Source organism: Nesoenas mayeri (genome assembly GCF_963082525.1).
Source record: "Nesoenas mayeri genome assembly, chromosome: 20".
In the NCBI taxonomy this organism is placed as follows: Eukaryota; Metazoa; Chordata; class Aves; order Columbiformes; family Columbidae; genus Nesoenas; species Nesoenas mayeri.
The window spans coordinates 10,141,039-10,161,562 of NC_137569.1; the positions used below are offsets into that span (position 1 = coordinate 10,141,039).

Consider the following 20,524-nt stretch of genomic DNA (forward strand, 5'->3'; position numbering starts at 1 on the left):
GTTGGTGCTCCGTGATGTTTCTTGTCCTGCTTCCCCTGAGCAAAATTCAAACTTGATAGAGCCAAGATGTTCGACCTCCCTCACAACCATGGCCCCGTCCTCTGTCCCCAAGCTCTGCTCCTGCTGCTGCACACCTTGTCCATGGGTGAGGGGCAGCGCACAATGGCCACCCCATGGGAGTGGTTCACGCAGAATCACACAGCACAGCTGGGGTTGAAGTGACCTCTGCAGATCCCCAGCCCAGCCCTGCTCACGCAGGGTCACAGAGCAGATCACACAGGTGGGTCCAGGCGGTTTGAATGTCTCAGAGAAGGAGACTCCACACCCGCTCTGGGCAGCCTGGGCCAGGCTCTGGCACCTCCCAGCAAACAAGTTTCTGCTCATGTTCACATGGAGCCTCCTGTGTTTCAGTCTGTGCCCGTTGCCCCTCACCCTGGCGTTGGGCACCATGAACAGAGTCTGGTCCATCCTCTGACACCCACCCTGAGCTATTGATCAGCATACATGGCTGGGCAGCTTGAGATGGGTGGACATGTCAGGACATGAAGGACCTACCCCGGTGGTGGGGACTGTGACAGCTGCTGTCACCTTTACCCGTGGTGGGACATGCTGGGGTCAGGTGGTGCCTGAGGAGCGTGGTGGGTGGGAGTGGCAGAAGATGCAGGTGCAGGTGTGGAGGTGACAGCACAGCATCGCGGATGGGACCAGTGGTGGGGCAGGAGGTGACCTGTCCAGGGAGCAGGGTCACCATGCACGGGTGACACGGGGGAGCAAGAAAGCAGCGCCTGAGCCCGCCAAGGGACAAGGCAGGACCTCCAGGAGCAGCAGCTGCCTGGGGACACTGCAGGGACAGAGCACTTGGTGTCAACTCTGCCAAGGGTTCCTTGTGCCACCACCCCAGCAGACTTGATGTCAAACCCCAGGGCACTTGGTGTCACCATCCCCTGGACAGTTAGGCACCCGTTGGGGCACTTGCTGCTACCCCCGGGGCACTGTGACGCCCCACCGGGACACTTGGTCTCACCCGGCCCCCTCGGTGCACCCCTACCGCCCCGGTGGACTTGGTCGCGCCCGCTCGCCGTTTCGCGCGGCGGAGTGGGCCGGAGGAGGCGGTGGCGCAGGTCGGCCGGCCAATGGGGCCCTGGGGGCGTGGTTCGGGTTCACGAAGCCAATGAAACGCTGGGGGCGTGACCAGGACAGAGAGTGAAGCCAATGGCGCTTCGGGGGCGTGACCAGGACAGGGAGTGGAGCCAATGGCGCTCCGGGGGTGGGGCCGGGGCGGGGCGCGGATCCGGCGGGCCCGGGGATGCGGCTGTCGGCGGGCCCGCGGCGGCGCGTGGCCGCGGTGCACGGGGCTGCGCCGCTGCCCGAGCGCCTGCGCTTCTACGACGGCTGGGCCGCCCAGTACGAGCAGGTACCGGGGCCGGGGAGCCGGGGCCGCCCCGCCCCCCTCCGCTCCACTCCCCGGCGCCGCTGATCGCCGTGTCCCCGCAGGATGTGGCAGCGCTGGAGTACCGGGCACCGGCCCTGGCTGCCGCTTCGCTCGCCTCCGCCTTCCCCGCGCCTCCCGCCGAGGCGCGGCTGCTCGACGTGGCCTGTGGCACCGGGCTCGTAGCGCGGGAGGTACCGGCCGGGCCGGGGCCTCGGGGCCGGGCCGGGCCGGGCCGGGGGGTTAACGGCGCCGTGTGTCCGTCTGTCCCTGCAGCTGCACCGGCGCGGGTTCCGCTGCCTGCACGGCGTGGACGGCAGCGCGGGGATGCTGAAGCGGGCGCGGAGCACCGGGCTGTACCGGGAGCTGCGGCGGTGTGTGCTGGGCCCGGAGCCGCTGCCCGCGCCCGCAGGTACCGGCCCGGCGCCAGGGAGCGGGGGTGCAGCCCGGAGTGACCCCCGGTGACACCACGCGTGTCCCCGCAGAGCACTACGATGCCGTGACCGTGGTGGGGGCGCTGGGCGAGGGGCAGGTGCCCAGCTCGGCTGTGACAGAGCTGCTCCGGGTCACCAAGCCGGGTGAGGGGGTGTCCCCTGCTGTCCCCTCCCTGCCGCGACCCCCGGGTGGCAGGACAGGGACACCAGATCCCAGTAGATGTGTGTCCCCAGCTGGGCGCTGGCCCTGTGGCACAACCAGAACGTGGCCTTGTCCCTTCTGCCAGGTGCAGGGATGTGCAGTGAAACCCGGGTCCCTGGCCATGCCTGCTGGCTGGGGTCAGGCAGGGGACATGGCAGGAGGTGGCAGTGGCACTCCTGATGTGTGACAGTGTGTGCTTCCATGTGCTGTCCTGCTGTCCCCTGTCCTGCCTGTCCCCTGCCTGCTGACACCCATCAGGGTCTCTCTGCTTCCCCTTGCCCCCCACTTTGCAGTGTGACACCGGTCACATGGTGCCCTGCTCAGGGGGGTACAGGCATGGATGTCCCCTCTCCTGGCAGGAGGTTTCATCTGCATGACAACCAGGAGCGACCCCTCGAACCTGCGGTACAAGGCAGAGCTGGAGGCAGCGCTGGAGCGGCTTGGGGCGCAGGGAGCCTGGCGGAAGGTCCTGGCCCAGGAGGTGGAGCACTGGGAGAGGGCGACCACCGAGGAGGACAGCACCCAGGGCACCGGCTACATCTCCGGGGTGGTCTACATCTACCAGAAGTGCCCCGTGTCCCCCCTTGAGGAGGGCTGAGAGCCATCGTGCTTCTGGGGAGCTGGGTGAGCACTTGGCCCCACGTAAAACCCAACTCAGAGACCCTCCTGGAGCTGGGCAGCTGCTAGGGGGTGAACAGTGTTTTTGGGGAGCCTCCTCATTCCCTTCCCCAGCTCCTTCTCCCCTGGCAACCTTGCCCGTTCCTCAGCCTGGGGAGGGTCTCCTGGTTTCAGTGGGGTCTCCTGGGCACCACTGTTTGCTCTGACATTCAGGTACTGTCCCCAACACCTTGGCCCTCACCGTCACATCTTGCAGACTGACTGTTCAGAGCCATCTCCTGTCCAGGATTTCTTCTCCCTGCTGTGCTCACCTCTCAGCCCTCATGGTCAAAATTTAGACCTTTCTTCATCCTCCCCCATCCCAGACCCCCATGGTCTTTACCCGAGGAGTGTTGGAGGTGGGTCCCCATCGCCATGTCCTGCGCTTCCTCCATCTTCATCCTCCCCAGGAGCTAACCCAGCGCACCCTGAGCTGCAGGAGGCGTCCCCAGCTGCACCAACGTGACACCCAGCCGGAGAAGCTCTCCAAGCACCACATCGGCCTTTCATCCCACAGCAGCTGCTTAAGATTCTCATCTTCCTACATCTTTGTAGTTAATGGTCTGGGTGGGAAATGAGGCTGGAAGGCTCCCAGGAGCACCCGGCATCGCCGGCCCAGCCTGTTCCCCAGCCCCTCACCCAGCTGCCCCCACCCCTCCTCCCCCACTGCTCCCTTGGGAAGTTTTTTACCCAAATCTCTTGCTGGGATATTTCCTTTTCATCTTTTCTCTTTCCCAGACCTGTTCCTGCTCGTCCCGTTCCCATGGCCCTGGGGAAGGTTCCTTCCTTCCCCTCAGGAGCTCGTCCCAGGCTGGAAGTGGTGACTGTATCTCTCCTTGTCCCCGTCCCCCACCCAGGGCATCCCACCCCTCCCACACTCGCCTTCCCCACGGTTCCTATCACCCTTGTGTGTTGTCCCGCCAGGTCTTGGGGTCCATGCACCCATTGTGGGTGGCTGCCCTGCTCCCCTCTCCCCCATTTGTACCCTGGGGACAATCCCACCTGTTGAGTAAACTCCCTGCCTCTGTTGCCTGCTGTGTGCTGTGTGCCTGCTGTGGACCCTCTGGAGTGTGCAGGGGAGGGTGGCCAGGAGCTGGGGATGGAGGATTTGGCCTTTCTTTGCAGTCCCCTCCCAGCCTCTGGGGGCTGAAATGTCCGAGTTCTGGGTGCCTGCTGTCCCTCTGTGCCCCTCTTGGCTCTCAGCACCCTCTCCCTGCCTCAGTTTCCCTGCTGGGGGATGCACAAGGAGCATCCTGGCTGATCACCGCCACATCCCTGTGGGGACATGAGGACATGCCAGGTGCTGGGGCAGCAGCCCCCGAGCTGGCAGGACACAGCACCCATAGGACATGTCACCATCCTCCCCCCATTGCTCCCCAATGAGCCCAGGCAGCCTCGGTGGCACCAAGATGTTTATCGTCCATGGTGAGCGCAGCACCCGCGAGCGGGGGAGGGCAGAGATGGGAGGATGGTGCTGGGGGTGCAGCCGGTGTGGGGGCGGGCAGGGGGAGGCAGCGAGTGGCGGGGGGGCAGGACGGTGGTGCTGTTCCGTGAGCTGGCAGTGGCGGCTCACACATAGTCCTTCATGGGGTAAGCCATGGGGCTGCAGCCCTTCACCGCTCTGTACACCTTGGGATAGGTGTCCTGCTGGGAGGGGGGTCCCGAGCAGCACAGGATGCCCCCACCAAAGAGCAGGAGGGCACTGGCAGCCCAGCCGATGTAGAGGGCAGCCCCCAGCTCCCGCTTGAGGGCTGCGGGCACCATGGGGTTGTAGAAGTTGGTTACGATGCTGTTGGCAGACCAGGAGACAGGGATGAGCAGCATGATGCCGGCCAGGACGAAGATGGCACCTGCCACGATGGAGATCCTGGTCTTGGCATCCTTGTCGTCCACGCAGCGGGTGCAGTCTGCGCCCGAGATGGCCGTGAGGAAGGCGAAGAGGGCCACGAAGATGGAGGTGACCACCAAGGCGCGAGCGGCTTGCAGGTCCGAGGTGAGCTCCAGCAGGGAGTCGTAGGCCTTGCACTGCATCTGCCCCGTGGTCTCGTACACGCAGTTCATCCACAGCCCTTCCCAGAAGACCTGGGCCACCACGATGTTGGAGCCGATGAAGGCCGTCACCTTCCACATGGGCAGCGCGCAGGTGAGGATGGAGCCCAGCCAGCCCAGCGCCGCCAGCAACAGCCCACCCAGCTGCATTGTCATCGTTGCCATTGACAGCACCTGTGGGAACAGGGGACAACTATCATCAATACCGTCCCAGAGACAGGGGTGCTTTCTGAACAGTGTGGGCTCCATGCTGGGTGTGTCCTCATCCCCATCTGGACGGGAAGAGATGCAGGATAGTGTGGGGACACGTGTGACCTGGGGCATTGCTGCAGGATGGCATGGGGACAGTTGTGACAAGGGGCATTGCTGCAGGACGGCATGGGGACACGTGTGACAAGGGGCACTGCTGCAGGAGGGCATAGGGACATGTGTGACAAAGGGCACTGCTGCAGGAGGGCATGGGGACACGTGTGACAAGGGGCACTGCTGCAGGAGGGCATGGGGACACGTGTGACAAGGGGCACTGCTGCAGGTCACCCCACAGTGCCCACCCCACGCCCTGTTCCATTGCTGGTGCTTCACCCCCCGGCACCGGGGGTCCCGGGCAGCAGCTCCTGCTCTCACCGCGGCACCAGCTGCTCCAGGTTCAAGAGCAGGTTCTGCTTCGCCCTTGGCAGCCGTGCTGCAGTGCCCTTTGGACCCGGGAATTCTCACCTGTGGCGCTGGAAATGGGCCAGAGCTCAGCGCTTACAGCGATACCAGCTCTTCCCTCACACCGTGACCAGCGCCAAGAGAGAAAACCCCCGGCAAGGGGCTATGGACCCACAGGCATCACCCCTGTAAGAGGGGTGGCAGGTACAAGGGGACATGCTGGACACGCCAATGGCTCCACCACAGTCACACGCGGCCAAGTCTCCGCTTAGCCCCACACAGAGCAGATCCACGGTACCACCGCAGGGCAGAGTGCACCCGTGGGTGCTCACACCCGTGCTGGGCAGACAGGACCAGCTCAGTTTTTATGAGCCCCACACAACAGCGCGGTATCGGCTGTGCCCGGCGCACCCTCTGGCCTCGTAGGAGGTTTCACCACGGTTTCTCTGGTCCCAGTTTCGGTTTCTGTGGCCTTTTCTCCCCCATTGCGTCCCCGCTCCTTCCCCAGCGCCTTTCATCACACAGACACCCAGGGCTGGGGCTTTGATTCCCTGATCCATGAAAGCCCCTTTGGGCCAAAAATAAAGCTTCTCTCACCCAGAGAAAGGGGGACCAACCGCTGGGAAGGTTGGGGAGCCAGGACAATGGGAAGCCATCACGGGCACTGTTTCCCAGCCAGTGGGACCTGGACTACAAGAGACACCCAAAATGGGGTGCAAGGCCACCCCCAGTGGGGACAAGCGGTGTCCCCACGGATCCTGGCAGGAATGTTCACCCAGGCATCGCACTCACATTTCCACCCAGCCACCAGCACAACAGGGCTGTGGGAGCATTTTCTAACATTGCCAGTGAAGGGATGGGGGAGCTGGGAGACCCCAGACCCAGATGAGACACCCACAGCCTCATGTTCACCACGCAGCAGCATCACCCACCATCCCTGCGCACCCCGAGGCACAGGGGAAGGACATTCCCAAGCCGGTTCAGCGCCGCCGCTGCGCCCCAGCACACTTTGCCATGCAGGAACCGAGATACGCAAAACACCGGGCGGTGCCCACGCTGGCCCTGGGGAGCTCCCAGCCGGTGCTGCAGGGTGGCCCTGGGGCCAGCAAACCCCGACCTGCCCTCACCAGCACCCGTCACCTTCCTCCTTTCTTTGGAAGATCACGTCAGGACAGGGGGTAGTTGCGATGCCATGTCGGGTGCTGCCAAGGCATTGTGCCATGGAGGTCCCGTTGTCACTCCCAGGGAGCAGGGGCCCAGGGAGGGGAGCGGTGGGTGACGGAGCAGGGGTTGGGGGGCTGGGATTGCAGGAGGCTCTGGAAAGCAGATTTAGGGGGGGTCTCAGGGGGACGGGGATCTGCGGCACAGGAGCACTGGTCTGTCCCATCACCAAGGCAGGTGTTGGAGAAGGTAAAGACAACAATGCACATGGGGCTGAGCAGCTGCCGTTTAATGTGGGAAGGTTGTGACATGGGGACAGATGGCAGCACAGTCCCAGAGGACACCACAAGCCACCCCCTCCCAGACAACCCACCCGGGGGATGCCAGGGGACTATATGGGGCTGGGGGCACCCCATGGGTCAGGATCCTGGAGTCGCCCCCTCCATGCGGGTGCACAGACCCGCTCCGCTCCCGCCTCCCCGACCGGTTCTCCCAGCCCGGCCGCTGCCATCCCACTCCCAGGATAATGATGCCCCCGCCCCGGAGATCTGCTGCGAATAATCACACGTCTGTACCATCCATACCGCCACTGCGAGCACCGAAAGTAGGTCAGTGTCAAAATCTACAGGGACAACAGGGGGTACAAGCAGGTGAGATCCCCCATGTCACCCCTCAAGCCCCTGACAGGGTTTTCCAGAGCCACCATGTCCCCATGACAGTGTGGGACAGCTTCGCTGTCCCCATCAGCACCGCCGTCCACCCGGGGGGACGCATCCTGGGGGGTTTTACCAAGTGAGAGCCCCGTGTCACCCACAGGACAGGCCCCGGGAGTTGCGTCACCGCACGGCACACCCCGATACCGGGAGCCAGGAGATGCTCCGGGGGGGTGTCGGGTGGTGTCTCAGAGAGATGCCGTGACCAGGTGCTCCAGGGGGAGCGGGACCCCGCCGGGGAGGCAGCCAGGACAGGATCGCCTTGTTCTCCGTCTCAACCGAGATTAAAGAACCAGCTTCCATCCCCCGGTGAACAAAGGCAGCTCTGTCTGCCGTCCCTCGCGCCGCCCCGCCACCGCCTCGGCGCCGGCCAGCACCCAGCCAGGGGGGTCTGCGGTCCAGGGGCGCCCCAAGAGCTCCCGGCTCCATGGGGAGGTGGGGGGTCCAGGGGGGCGCAGCGGCTCCTCAGACGTAGTTACTGGCTGGCAGTGAGCGAGCAGCCGTGAACTTGGCAGAGTAGGGCTTCTCGCCCCGGGGGGGGCAGGTGCAGCACAGGATCCCCCCTCCCAGCAGCAGCAGCGCGGAGGCCGCCCAGCCCACGTAGAGGGACGAGCCCAGGTCCCGCTTCTGGGAGTCGGTGACCATCGGGTTGTAGAAGTCCTGGATGATGCTGTTGGCCGACCAAGAGATGGGGATGAGGACGAGAACACCGGCGATGATGAAGATGATACCGGAGACGATCATGACCTTGGCTTTGGCGGTGTCATCCTCCACGCAGTTGGTGCACTTGCCGCCGGTGACAGCGAGCAGGGTGCCCAGGACGGCCAAGACGATGGCCACCACCACCATGGCGCGGGCGGCTTGCAGATCCTGCGGCAGGGCCAGCAGGGAGTCGTAGAACTTGCACTGCATCTGCCCCGTGCTCTGCACCACGCAGTTCATCCACAGCCCTTCCCAGATGATCTGCGCCGTCACGATGTTGTTGCCGACGAAGGCCGTCTCCCGCCACATGGGCAAGGCGCAGCAGAGGATGGTGGCCAACCAGCCGATGACGGAGAGGGCGATGCCCAGCACCTGCAGCCCCATGGAGGCCATGGCTCGCTGCCTGCACCCCTGCCCGCCTCCCTCAGCACTGTGCCGCTCGCCAGGACCATGGCGGGCGTTATATGCCTTCGCCGAGGGAGGAGCGCAGCCACCGCCGCCGTCCTGCCGCCGGCACCGGACGGAGGGGTAAAACCAGTTTCCCAGGATTCCTCCACTTGTGTTTCTCCCTGCAGCACTGACACCGAATATCCCGGCTGCTCTTGCGGAGGAGGGCGCAAGGGACGGGGATGAGGCCACCCAGGTGTGGGAGCGTGTCCCACCGCTGCCCACGGGCAGGTCACAGATGCCAAGGGCAGTGCTGGGGCTCAGCCTGGGATGCTGAAGGGGAAGAGCCGGTGTCCAGGCATTGGGATGTCTCTGTCATTGCTGCCAGCACCTCCTGCTCCATCACCCACATGTAGTCTCTCTATGCTTTTGTGCCTCAGTTTCCCCCCAGCTCACAGGGCGGCTTTTCCCGCAGCGCTCCAGCCCCTGGCTCCCGCAGCCCCGTGCCGGGGAGCAGCACGTCGGCCGTGCCCCGCCGCCGGACGCCGTGCCCAGCAGGACACAACCGACTCTTGTTTGTTCCTTTGCGGCCGGACCCGCGCTCCCTAGCCCTCTGCCAGGCCTGGGGCGGGAGGTGTCGCCACCCAGACCCACAAACTGGTTGGAGCGGCTGCCGGCTCCCTGCGGAGGAGACACGGTGCTGCCCCAGGCGAGGGGGGGGCAGATCCCGGAACCGACCCCGCCTCGTGCTCCACTGCCGAGCCGGCGCTCACACGGCAGCCCGGTCCCTGCCCTGCTGCCTGCGCTGCCTGCGCTGCCTGCGCTGCCTGCGCTGCAGCCGGGCTCAGTGGGTCACAGGCTGCAGGGGCAGAGGTGACCCTCGAGGTGCCCCAGTGGGGACTGGGGTGCCAAGCACGGGCAGAGCAGCATGGACAGGGGGCCATGTCGTGCTGGCAGAATTCTGGCACATCTGGCCATGCCAGTGGCCAAGCTGTGCTGATACCAATACCGATGCCAGCTCCAGTGCCAATACTGATGCCAATAACGATACTGATACCGATGCCAATGCCAATACCAATATCAATATCAATGCCACTTCCAATGCCTGTGCCCATGCCACTTCCAATGCCAATACCAACTCCAATGCCAATGCCAACACCAATATCAATGCTGATGCAAATACCAATGCCAATTCCAATGCCAAAACTGATGCCGAAGCTTTGGGCACTGCCCAACCTCTCCTTCACTCCACGAGGCCCTGCACACACTTCCCCTCCTCGCTCCCTTCAAAGTCCCTCCAGCACCCACGCAAGCACTGCATGAGGCCAGACAGACCATAAGGACGGACAGACAGACAGTGCACCGTTCTCCCAGCCCGGCTTAATCCCAGGCCTCTGGAAAAGATAACAGGGCCATAGATTATCTTGGTTTTCCCAAGCACTGGAGTTACCGATATGATCCCATCGCTTGTGCTAATTGTTTGGCTACCGCTGCCCACACTGGGGTGTCCCCGGGCATCGCGCCCTAACACAGGGGGAGAACCGGGTGGTTCCTGCCTGCGGTGCCGTGACGATGCCAGCAGCACCTGGGCTGGGGACACCAGTGCCCGGCGTGGCAGGAGCAGGCAGGGTGCTCGGAGACACTGGGGTCTCATGGCAGACCCTCACCTGCGGGGACAAGCCAGGGTCCTGACCTGTGCCAGGGGAGCCATGCTGGGACCATCTGTCTGTCCATCTGTCCTGCTGGAGCGCCCACATTGCTGGCATACCAGCGTGCCCACCCCAGGGCCAGAGCCTTGTGGTCAGGGGCTCCCTTTAATCCACGGGGATCGGGAGCATCCCCAGCCTCTGCCCGAGGCTGAATGTGGTTTTCACCTCCCAGCCGGCTGCTGTAACCACCAAATTACATGGGGTTGGAGACAGGCGTGCACCACGTGTGTGTGTGTGCAAATGGCATGGGCCGTGTCCCTGCAGGCACACAGGGACACGCTTCAGGGCTGGGGACAAATGACAGGGACTCCTCCACGTGCTCACGCTCCCCCTTGGAGCAAGAGCAGGCGCCAGCACGGCCCTCCGACATCCAATTACTGTAATTAAAGCCAGAACGTGACATATATTCAAACAGGCAGCTGCCACCCAGAAACAGCCCCTGTGCCCATCCCCATGTCCCCCAGTGACGCACTCGCCCGGCCGGCACCACTGGCCCCATGTCCCCAGCACTGTTGGCCAGCAGGACAGACAGACACGGACTCGGCGGGGAGGGGAGGAGCAACAGCCCCCGTCTCCATGGGCCAGCCCCTCATCCCCAGCACCCATTGAGCCAGGGTGCTACTGCAGCTCGGGCAGGACCACAGCACCACCAAGCACCTTGACACGTGTCATTCAGGGATGTGACCACAGGGACACCAGCACCACAGCCCCATCCCAGCTGCCCAGGTGCATCCTGCAAGACCTAAGCCCCAGCTTTGTCCCAGCGCCACCTGCAAGGACACACAGCGAGGAATGTGTCCTGATAGCAACACAATCCCCCTGCTCAACTGGGAGCTCCTCCACTCCAAAACAGGTGCTCACCCCAAAACAGGTGCTCACCCCATCCCCAGCCCTCACCACCTGCAGCTGCCGCAGCACCCAGTGGGTGCAGGGACACAGGGATCCGAGTCCCTGCCCCACTGCACACTAATGGGATCGGTGACAGCACAGCCACCATCTCGGCACATCAGCCACCGGCCCTTTGTGGCTCGGGACATGCCCTCTGCCCCTCACCCCTGTGTCATTGAGATGGGGACACATTTCAGCCCCACGGCTGGGCAGCAAGGACATCCCCGGGCAGGGAGAGGGGACCGACAGCCTTGAGCAGGTGTCACCGCAATGCCGGGCACCACCAGGCGCACAGCAGGAGCTGCGCCACCCTGACCTTGCTCAGGGCAGAGGACACCCCGCGGGGAAAGGGCTCGGGGCACAAATCCTCTGCCAAAGCACTTCGGGACGTCCCACCAGGGACACAGGTGACATTCCCACCTCATACCAGCTCAGCCCCACGTCCCCCAGCACCCACGCACAAGCTCGCTGCCCCGGCTACCTTGAGGTCCCACAAAGGCGCGTGAGACTTGCCAGGAGCGGTGATCCACCGGGATCTCCGGCTTCACATCCACTGAGCAAGGCACAGAGGGACGGCCACCAGCCCTCCCGCTCCGCCGGCGCGGAGCTGGCAGCCTCCCCTGCCAGCGCGCGGGGATTAGTTACCGGCAGGCCAGAGACTGAATGTTCCCAAAAAAAAGTCCTTGCCCAACATAAACCCCCCCGACCGGCTCAAATATGCAGAGTCAGGTTGTTTCCTGCTATGGGAAAGCAAATTCTTATCGGCTCAGCAGAGAGGAGCCGTGGGGTCCCCTGGGGGACGCGAGACGTGAGAAACGGGACCTTGGACCTGAAATCACTCCAAAATCAAAAGTCCTGCCTAATTTTCTGAGCAAAAAGCAGCTCTGAACGGGGAAAACATGCACAAGTGCTGCCGAGGTGGTTGTCAAAGGGATGGGGAGATGACAGCCATGGCCCAGGGAGGGGGATGCAAGCCATGCCATGTGGGGACCCCCACAGACGATGCTCGGAGGAAGCGGGATGCTGCAGCAAAGCTGTCAGAGTGAGGGTGCCCCAGGGCACACTGAGATTTATGGGTGACCCGGCATCCCCCGGGCGAGCTGCCAGCCCCCTGCCGGGTCCTGCCGGACCGTGCCCCCCACCACCCCGGCTCTCCATGTGCCGACAGCCCCGTCCCCGCCCCGCCAGCAGACAGAGCTGCCATTGATGCTGGAGGAGCCCTACCTGCTCCTCGCCGTCGCCGAAGGGGCTTCAACAATGGGCTGCCTGTGTGCCCTGGCCGGGGCAGAGCCAGCAGCCCCGCGCCTGAAATATAAGAGGTCGAGGCAGCGTTTACCGCCCCAACCCAGCTCCCCCGGGGGGGAAACGCGCCGTCACTCCCGAGACCGCAGCGGGGGGGAAACACCCCAACCTGCCCTGGTTGATGGCTACACGTGAGCGGGACGCGGCCCCGCGGCCCCAGGGCGGTTTCTGGTGTCACCTCCTGCTCGCCCCGGGGTGCTGGGATGGGGGTGCCCTTGGTGGGTGTCCCCCCCACCAGCACAGGTGTCCTTCCCACAGCACAGGCCACCAAACCAGCAATGCGACTGTGACCTTTGGGTCACCACAGCACAGGGGCAAACCTGTCCCCATGTCATCGGTGGCTCCATGCAGCCACGCCACCTTGTCCACATCCTGGGAGACCCGCTGGCTAAGGTCCTCATCCCATCCCTTCCCAGCTGCAGGGGGAGAGCACAGGGGCTCCACCAGGGGTGACACGGCAGGGGATGGATGGGGATGCTCCAGCACCCCCCAGGGACACCAGCCCCACGCAGCTCTTTTCAGTAAACCCCACGAGCCGGTTTGCTGGCCACAAGAATGCACCTCGGAGCGCGCGGCAGCCGGCACCCCGAAACCCCGGTGGTTTGCCCCTTCCTCCGCCGTGACTCAGGCGGCTGCTGCCCCGGGCCGGTGCGGCACCACACGCACAGCCTGTACTTTGGGCAATTTGGGGTGACAAAATGGGGACGCGGCGCGTGTGGGGCTTTGATTGCAGGGTCGGGGGCTGCGGTGCTTCCCCTGCCCCCTCCCACCCCATCTCTGCCCCATAGCCCCTGCCCCACGTGTATCGCCCCTGCCTGGGATATCCCAGCACACCTGCGTGGGGTACCCCTGCACCCCACAACCCTGCCCGGGGTACCCACAACACCACAACCCTTACCTGGGGTACCCCCTGCCCCACATTCATCGCTGGGTACCCCAGTGCCTCACAGCCTTGTGTTGGGTACCCCCATTCCACAGCCCTACCTGGGGCACCCCCTGCCCTAAATCCCTCCCTGGGTACCCCTCGCCCCACAGTCCTACCTGGAGTACCCCCCCTACCCTTTCCCCACAGCCCTGCCTGGGGTACCCCAGTGCCCCACAGCCCTGCCTGCCGTATCCCCTCTCCCCACACCCCCACCTGGGGTACTTGCCTGCCCTACAGCCTTGCCTGGGGTCCCCTCCACCCCAAAGCCCTGTCTGGGGTACTTCCCTGCCCCACAGTCCTACGTGGAGGACCCCAGAGCCACACAGCCTTGCCTGGGGTACCCCGCTCTGCCCCAAACCCCTCCCTGGGGTAACCCTACACACAGCCCCCCTGGGTTACACCCACCCCTGCCCCGCAGCCGTGTGTGTGGGGTGTGTGGGGTGCACATGCGGGTGTACCCACAGCCATGGGTACACCATGGCGGGGCTGGGGGTGTGTGCGCCCCCACTGTCATATGCCTGTTTGCCTCTTCCTGTGTGTGGTGTCTGTCTGTCTGTCTGTCTGTGGGTGCAGATGTGGGTGTCCCCACCAGCAGAGGGGGTGTGAGCTGTGTGTGTGCGTGCGCCTGCGCGCATCTGCACCCCGGGGGTGCTGGCACAGCCCCGCCCACGGTGTGTGCTGCCTGCACCCCTGCCTGCACCCCTGCCTGCACCCCTGCAGATGGGGGGCCCTGGGCCAGACTGCACCCCGCTCTGTTTGGGTTTGTGGTGCCAGTAACACCTTGGGCAGATCTGACCCTGTACTCACTGTCACCTGCTGCAGCACCAGCATCATCGGCACTCCATGGTGTCCCCAAGGACCAGCACCCAGTGACAAGGTTACTGCCCCCAGGGTGCTGCTGGCCTGGGCTGCCCCTCAGCAACATATACAGGGTCACCCCTGGGCACCCCCGCAGCCACCAAGCCTGGCTCAGGGTGCCCTTGGGGGGTGATCAGGCTACAACGGGGTGGCAGAAGCCAGGACAGCCAGACACGGGGGACATTGGCACACAATGGGGTGGCAGAAGGCTACCTGGATGGATACAGGGTGTTTTTGGGGAGCCATGGGTTGGTAGTGGCTAGCCTGGCTCGGTACGGGGTATCGGGGTGGTGCAGTCAGGTACAAGGTGCTGCAAGGGACCAGAGGCCAACCCAGATGCATGCAGGGTGCTGGGGTGACATGGGGTGACAATATCTGCCCCAGCCAGATTTGGGTTGTCAGGGTGCTGTGGGGTGGCAGGGGGACACCCTACTGGCTCTGGTTCGGGGTGCTGACCCAGGCACATCCGTGGTTTTGGGGCGCTGTGGGGTACCCAAAGCCAACCCCCTGGCTCCAGGGTGCTGGGGTGCTGTGGGGTAACAACCAGGACAGAGAGCTCTCCCCATCGCAGACCTCGGGTCCCCGAGCTGCTCCCGCCATGGTCCAGCATCCCGCTGCGCTCTTGAGTAGTTAATGAGTTGTAGGGGAGATTTTGAGCAGGCAGGGAACAGGCAGGAGCGAGCCCGCGTCTGGCGGAGGCCAGCGACCGCATTCCTGGGGGCGGGGGGTGGCTGGAAATGCCACCACCAGTGTGAAATGTTGGGGGGCTGTTGCTGGGGGACGCACACGCCCCCACAGCCGCTGCCCGGTGTGTGTGTGTGAGCGCAGGAGCCGCCCCGCACCTGCCCTCTGGGGTTTTTTTATTTTCCCTTTGCCGTCTCCCTGCTCGGTTGACCGGGTGACGCTGCGGGGCGGTTACGTGCGTTATCTGCTTCCTTCAAGGCCAAAATATTTGAGCAGGATGAGTAAAGGTATTTATCACCCAGTTCGGGGATCCCCGCCGGTGCTCCCTGCCTGGCAGGGTGGGAGAAGGAGGGGGCCGGGTGTTGGGGACCCTGCACCCACCCCACAGGGCAGGGAGCACCCATGGGTGCCCTGAGGTGACAGTGTTGGAGCAACAAGCATCACAGCAAAGGGGCTGCACTTTGCACAGTGATGCAGAGGTGCCTGGCGGTCGCTGAACTCCAGTTAAACGTGAGCACTGATAAGATGTTCTAGAAATAAAAGCAAACCCTGACCTGGCGACAGCTCCAGGTGATAATGGTGAAGCTGAGGAATTTCCAGGTCCCCAGAGGGGGTTCAGTGGGTCCAAATGAGCAGGGTGGCTCTGTGTTCCTGGCACCTATCACCCCGAAACCAAGGGGACGGCCGTGGCAGGTGGTGTCTCTCCCCCTCCCGCCCTTCTCAGGTAACCCAGCGCCATCTCTGCAAACAAAGGGGAGGGTGTGGGACGCAGGTGACGGTGACGGAGGAGCCGAGAGGAGCGTCCAGCAGTGAAACCCCACCCCGGGCGGGCGCTGGAGCTGGCCCCGCCAGCCCTTATAAGCACAGGTGCACCCAGGTGTAAGCTGATCCCCCAAGGGCTGCGAACAGCGACAGGTGGCGGTGACGGTTTCGGTCCGTGGGTTCTTCTCCACCATCGCCTGCAGCGCGGCAGCGAAGCGGTCACCATGTCGATGGCACTGGAGATCAGCGGGGTGGCCTTGTCGGTGCTGGGTTGGTTGTGCAGCATCCTCTGCTGCGCCTTGCCCATGTGGAGGGTGACGGCTTTCATCGGCAACAACATCGTGACGGCGCAGACCATCTGGGAAGGGCTGTGGATGAACTGCGTGGTGCAGAGCACAGGGCAGATGCAGTGCAAGGTCTACGACTCCCTGCTGGCCCTGCCACAGGATCTGCAAGCCGCCCGCGCCCTCCTGGTGGTAGCCATCCTCTTGGCCGTCCTGGGTTTACTGGTGGCCATCGTAGGCGCCCAGTGCACCCGATGCGTGGAGGACGAGAGCACCAAAGCCAAGATCACCATCGTCTCCGGCGTCATCTTCATCCTCTCCGCCATTATGAACCTCATCCCCGTCTCCTGGTCGGCCAACACCATCATCCGGGATTTCTACAACCCGCTGGTGCTCGACGCGCAGAAGCGGGAGCTGGGCACCTCGCTCTACGTGGGCTGGGCAGCCTCTGCCCTCCTGCTGCTGGGGGGGGCTCTGCTCTGCTGCTCCTGCCCCCCCAAAGACGACAGGTACACCACCGGCAAGGTGGCCTACTCAGCCCCACGCTCCGCCGTCACCAGCTACGACAAGAGGAACTATGTCTGAGCCCCCCCGGGATCCCCGGGACCCCCCGACACCCACTCCCCCTACCCCACCCACCCCGAGACCCTCATCACCCTCCACAGGGCCAGGGGTGGCGGCAGCGGGGCAGGGGGGCGCGAAGGAGGGGACGGGGACGGCGGAGGGGTCAGGGCCAGGCTGTGTAAATAGAGACAGTTTCGGGTAAACAAGAAGCGGTTTCGGGTTGGCGGGAGACGCGGCGCCCAGCGCGCCCCTGCCCGCGCCGATGGGGCAGGATGGGGACTGGGCTGGCGACAGTGGCCCCCCTCAGTGTGTCCCCCCCCATCACGCCGGCCGGGCACCGTTTGTCCCTGTTACGTGTGTCTGTACCGGTTACATTTGTCAATAAACGTGTCCTGTTTTGGTAGCCAGAGTATCTTTGGAGTGTGTGTGTGGGAAACAAGATCGCACCAGGTACGGTGGGGTTGCTGGGGCTACGGCCCCCCCAAGGCGCCACGTCATGTCCCCCGCTAGGGCAACACCGGATTTGGGGGCGGGGGTGTCCCGTTGTGGGGTGTCCCGTTGTGGGGTGTCCCGCTGCAGCCCCTCGTCTCCCGCACCGGGGGTCTCTTCTGGGGGGGGGGGCGGGCTCCCCCCTGCCCGTTCGCGGGCACATTCCTGGCGGGGTCGGGAGGCAGCGGAGCCGCTGAACTCCGGCAGCGACACTCCCTGCGCGCCCGGTCCAAAGTCTGGCTCCACGGAGGGGAACACGGGGTGCTCCCCCCGCCCCCCCACCGAGAGCAGCGCCCGGGGCGAGGCCGCATTGCACAACCGCTCCCACCGGCCCGGCCTCCCCCGCCACGCTCCAGCGGGCAGGGACAAAGGGGGAAGGAGCCGCGGCAGGTGCCCGGCCGGATCCCGCGCTGCCCGCGGCCGAGAGGGCTGCCCGCTGCCCGCACCCCGCCCGCCCCGCGGCTCGGAGCAGCTCTTGGGAAAACGCCGCCCGCGGGCAGGTGGGAGCGGGACGTTGTGTTGCCTTCGGGCTGGGATGTGGCTGCGGGCAGGCGCAGGCAGCGGGAGCCCGGCCCCGAGCGCGGTGTCCCGGCCGAGCCGCGCTGCCCAGCCCGCAGGCGGGGACTCTGCCCCAGCCCCCCCACAGCAGCCGCGATAAGGATCGGCAGCGCCCGGGCTGGGCGGCGCTGCCCGGCCGAGCCCGGGGGGGGTGACAGACGGGGACGCGGCGCCGCGTCCGGCCCGGCAGGCAGCGCGCGCCCGGCGGTGACCTTGCCGCCGGCAGCGCCCGGCACGCAGCGCCCTCCCGCCGCCAGGGGGCGCCCCGCTGCCGGCAAGCGAGGCGGGGGCGGGGCCGCCGGCGCGCACGCTGCGTCACGGCCCGCGCGCCGCCGCCGCCGTCGCCATGATGCTCCGCCGGCTGTCCCTCGCCCCCGCCCCGCAGGGCCGGCTGCGCCCCCGCCCGCCGCTCGCCACCGCCCCCCGCTCCGTGGTGACGTAAGGGCCCGGCCGCGCGCGAGGGGCGGGGGCGGCGGGAGGGGTCCGGAGAAGAGGGGCGGGGCCGTTACCCGCCGTTGGTCCACGCCCCCCGGGCGTTAGCCCCGCCCCGTGGTATGGTTTCCCTTCACGGGGGCGGGGCCCGCCTGTGGCCCCGCCCCCAGCCCCCCTCCAGCAGGGCAGCGCTTGGCAGCACTCCCGGGCTAGCCACGCCCTCACCCCGACCGCGCCCCCTCGGCCACGCCCCTCCCCCTGGCCACGCCCCTCTCCCGCAGCGCGGTGCCGCTGGCGTACACGGAGGTGTCGGGACGCGGGGACCGGCCGCCCCTGGTGATGCTCCACGGGCTCTTCGGCAACCGCGGCAACTTCCAGACGGTGGCCAAGGCGCTGGTGCGCGGCGGCAGCGGCAAGGTGAGGCCGCGGCGCCCCGAGGAGGGGTCACGGGCAGGCAGTGCCGGGCCGGGGTGACACGGTACCTCTGCCCAGGCAGGTGCTTGCGCTGGACGCCCGGAACCACGGCAGCAGCCCCCACAGCCCGCTGATGAGCTACGAAGCGATGAGCCTGGATGTGCAGCAGCTCCTGACCCACCAGGGCATCACCAAGTGCATCCTTCTGGGCCACAGCATGGGGGGCAAGACGGCCATGACGCTGGCCTTGCAGCGGGTCGGCAGGCGCAGGGCTCTGGGGCTGGGGGTGCGCAGGCTCAGGGGGCCCCTGGAGCAGGAAGCTGTAGGAAGGGGGGTGGCCCTGGGGGGTGTTGTTCACCAATGCCAGCCTTGCCCACAGCCCCACAGCGAGTGGCTTTTCTCCATGTGGTCGGTGGTGCTGTCCCGCTCAGAGTGGTAAGCCGGGCTGTGGAAGCAGGAGCGGGTCTCTGTCCACCAGCCCACGCTCTGGTACTGATTGCAGGTGAGGTTAGAGATTGGTGCCAAGGCACAGGGACACAGGAACTCACGGAAGGGCACGGGGAGTCTTTGCTGAGGCAGAAATGAGCTAAAAGCCTCTAGGGAGGCTGACTAAGAGCAGAACTCTGTGCTCGGTCATGCTGCGGAGATCCTGGCTGGCATCTGTCTGCCGTTTGTGTCCCCAGCCAGACCTGGTGGAGCGCCTCATCTCTGTGGACATCAGTCCTGTCACAACCGCACCTGTCTCCGAATTCTCTGCCTACATCTCAGCCATGAAATCAGTGAAGATCCCGGAGGGTCTGTCCCGTTCTGCAGCCCGCCAGCTGGCTGACGATCAGCTGCGACCAGTGGTGCAGGTAGGAAATGACGCTTCTGGGATGGGGTTTCCTTTCCCCACCTGTCCCTGGGAGTGTCCCAGAGCTTTATGGCCGTGGTCCTGGTGGGACGCTTTGCACACCCGGCCTGGGCAGCTGAAGGACATCTCAGGGCTGCAGGGGTGATGGGGAGTGTGACAGCATGGGGGTTGGGCAGAAGGGATGGAGGGGAGGTCAGAGGGTGCCAGGATATCTTCAGGTCTTGTTGTTTTCACTGAAAAGCATACGATCCCCTTTTGTGGCAGCTCCCACAGCTGAGGCAGTTCCTGCTCACCAACCTGGTGGAGGTGGAGGGCCGCTATGCCTGGCGGGTGAACCTGGAGGCCATTTCCCACCACCTGGCAGATATCATGAACTTTCCCGCCTTCCACAAGCCGTATCCTGGCCCTGCACTCTTCTTGGGAGGATCCAAATCACCCTATATCAGGTAGGACTGGGAGAAGCAGTTCAGAGTCTGAGGGTCTGTGGTTTGACCCCTTGTGGTCTTCTGCAGCTGCTGAGGATGGGAGGAGGCCCCTGAGATGGGGAAGGTCCTGGAGCGAGCTCTGTGCCTCCAGCAGCCGTGACACCAAAGCGCTGGAGAGCGAGGGGGAACCTGAGGACAGCCCCAGCAGGGAAGGGGACGTAGTCAGACCTAGGATCCCACTCTGCTTGAGTAGGGTGAGGGAAGACACCTGGACAGACATCTGACCACACTTCCCATGGCATGTTCCCCTGTCCTGCAGCTCCAAAGACTATCCGGAGATCCAGCGCCTCTTCCCCAGGGCTGATGTCAAGTACATCGAAGGTGCGGGCCACATAGTCCATCAGGATAAATTCGAGGAATTCATCACTGCTGTCCTCAACTTCCTGCCACCTCCATAGCGCTGGGGACCTGGGGTTCTGCAAGCACCACGTGGGACCCGGGGAGCTCCGGGCACTGGAGCAGGACTCTGGGCTCTGTGAGGGGGGCTCAGCCTGGACTGATTAGGCTGGATCCTGCCTGCAAGGGCTTCTCCCAGCCTGGCATGCCTGGATCCAGAGTGGAGAGGCACCTCCATCCCGCATAGCTCTCCTGCCACCCCGCAGGGTGGCACTGGCCCTGCCACTGCCTTTCCTGCGCAGCCTGTCCTGCCTGTGCTGGGGGCTCTGGGAGGGGACAGCAGAGCCCTCTCGTTCTGCTGCCAGACCACCTGGCTGTGGATCTGGCTGTGACTTTGCCAAATGTGCAATAAAGCTGAATCCATGCCAAGGCAGAGAAGGGTTTGGATGTGGCGGTGGAGGACAGGGGAGTCGGGGAGGGCACAGGAAGGGGCTTTCACCACCAGCAGGAATATTGGTGGGAGGTGACAACTGGGCTGGGCCTGTAACACACTGAGCTGCGGGAGCATCGCATGTAAGACACAGGTCTGAGGGTCT

At 64.9% G+C, this 20,524-nt stretch overlaps 5 protein-coding genes across 7 annotated transcripts; 3 read left to right on the forward strand and 2 right to left on the reverse strand.

The window, feature by feature from the left end:
* The first annotated feature begins 1,295 nt into the window (after window positions 1-1,295).
* On the forward strand, window positions 1,296-2,678 carry METTL27 (methyltransferase like 27). Its single transcript, XM_080357017.1, has 5 exons — window positions 1,296-1,414; window positions 1,495-1,623; window positions 1,706-1,841; window positions 1,915-2,007; window positions 2,425-2,678. Exons 1-5 carry the CDS (start codon window positions 1,307-1,309, stop codon window positions 2,661-2,663), a joined length of 705 nt encoding a protein of 234 aa, XP_080213143.1. The 5' UTR covers window positions 1,296-1,306; the 3' UTR covers window positions 2,664-2,678.
* A 1,613-nt stretch (window positions 2,679-4,291) lies between these two features.
* LOC308048133 (claudin-4-like) lies at window positions 4,292-4,936 on the reverse strand (the record flags this gene model as incomplete). Its single annotated transcript, XM_080357059.1, has 1 exon — window positions 4,292-4,936. One exon carries the CDS (start codon window positions 4,934-4,936, stop codon window positions 4,292-4,294), a length of 645 nt encoding a protein of 214 aa, XP_080213185.1.
* Window positions 4,937-7,761: 2,825 nt separating this feature from the next.
* Window positions 7,762-8,391, reverse strand: LOC308048134 (claudin-4-like; the record flags this gene model as incomplete). Its single annotated transcript, XM_080357060.1, has 1 exon — window positions 7,762-8,391. One exon carries the CDS (start codon window positions 8,389-8,391, stop codon window positions 7,762-7,764), a length of 630 nt encoding a protein of 209 aa, XP_080213186.1.
* Window positions 8,392-15,737: 7,346 nt separating this feature from the next.
* Window positions 15,738-16,382, forward strand: LOC308048148 (claudin-3-like; the record flags this gene model as incomplete). The annotated part of the gene is made up of 1 exon (XM_080357080.1): window positions 15,738-16,382. The coding sequence occupies one exon, from the start codon at window positions 15,738-15,740 to the stop codon at window positions 16,380-16,382; it is 645 nt and encodes a 214-aa protein (XP_080213206.1).
* Window positions 16,383-17,702: 1,320 nt separating this feature from the next.
* On the forward strand, window positions 17,703-20,336 carry ABHD11 (abhydrolase domain containing 11). 3 transcript variants are annotated; one of them, XM_080357139.1, is made up of 6 exons: window positions 17,703-17,846; window positions 18,122-18,257; window positions 18,337-18,510; window positions 18,938-19,108; window positions 19,372-19,553; window positions 19,852-20,336. In XM_080357139.1, the coding sequence occupies exons 1-6, from the start codon at window positions 17,755-17,757 to the stop codon at window positions 19,988-19,990; spliced, it is 894 nt and encodes a 297-aa protein (XP_080213265.1). In that variant the 5' UTR covers window positions 17,703-17,754; the 3' UTR covers window positions 19,991-20,336. The 3 variants fall into 3 exon arrangements, with proteins under 3 accessions (XP_080213265.1, XP_080213267.1, XP_080213266.1); XM_080357141.1 differs by lacking the exon at window positions 18,337-18,510; XM_080357140.1 differs by lacking the exon at window positions 18,337-18,510 and having other exon boundaries at window positions 17,726-18,257; window positions 18,942-19,108.
* Window positions 20,337-20,524: the final 188 nt, after the last annotated feature.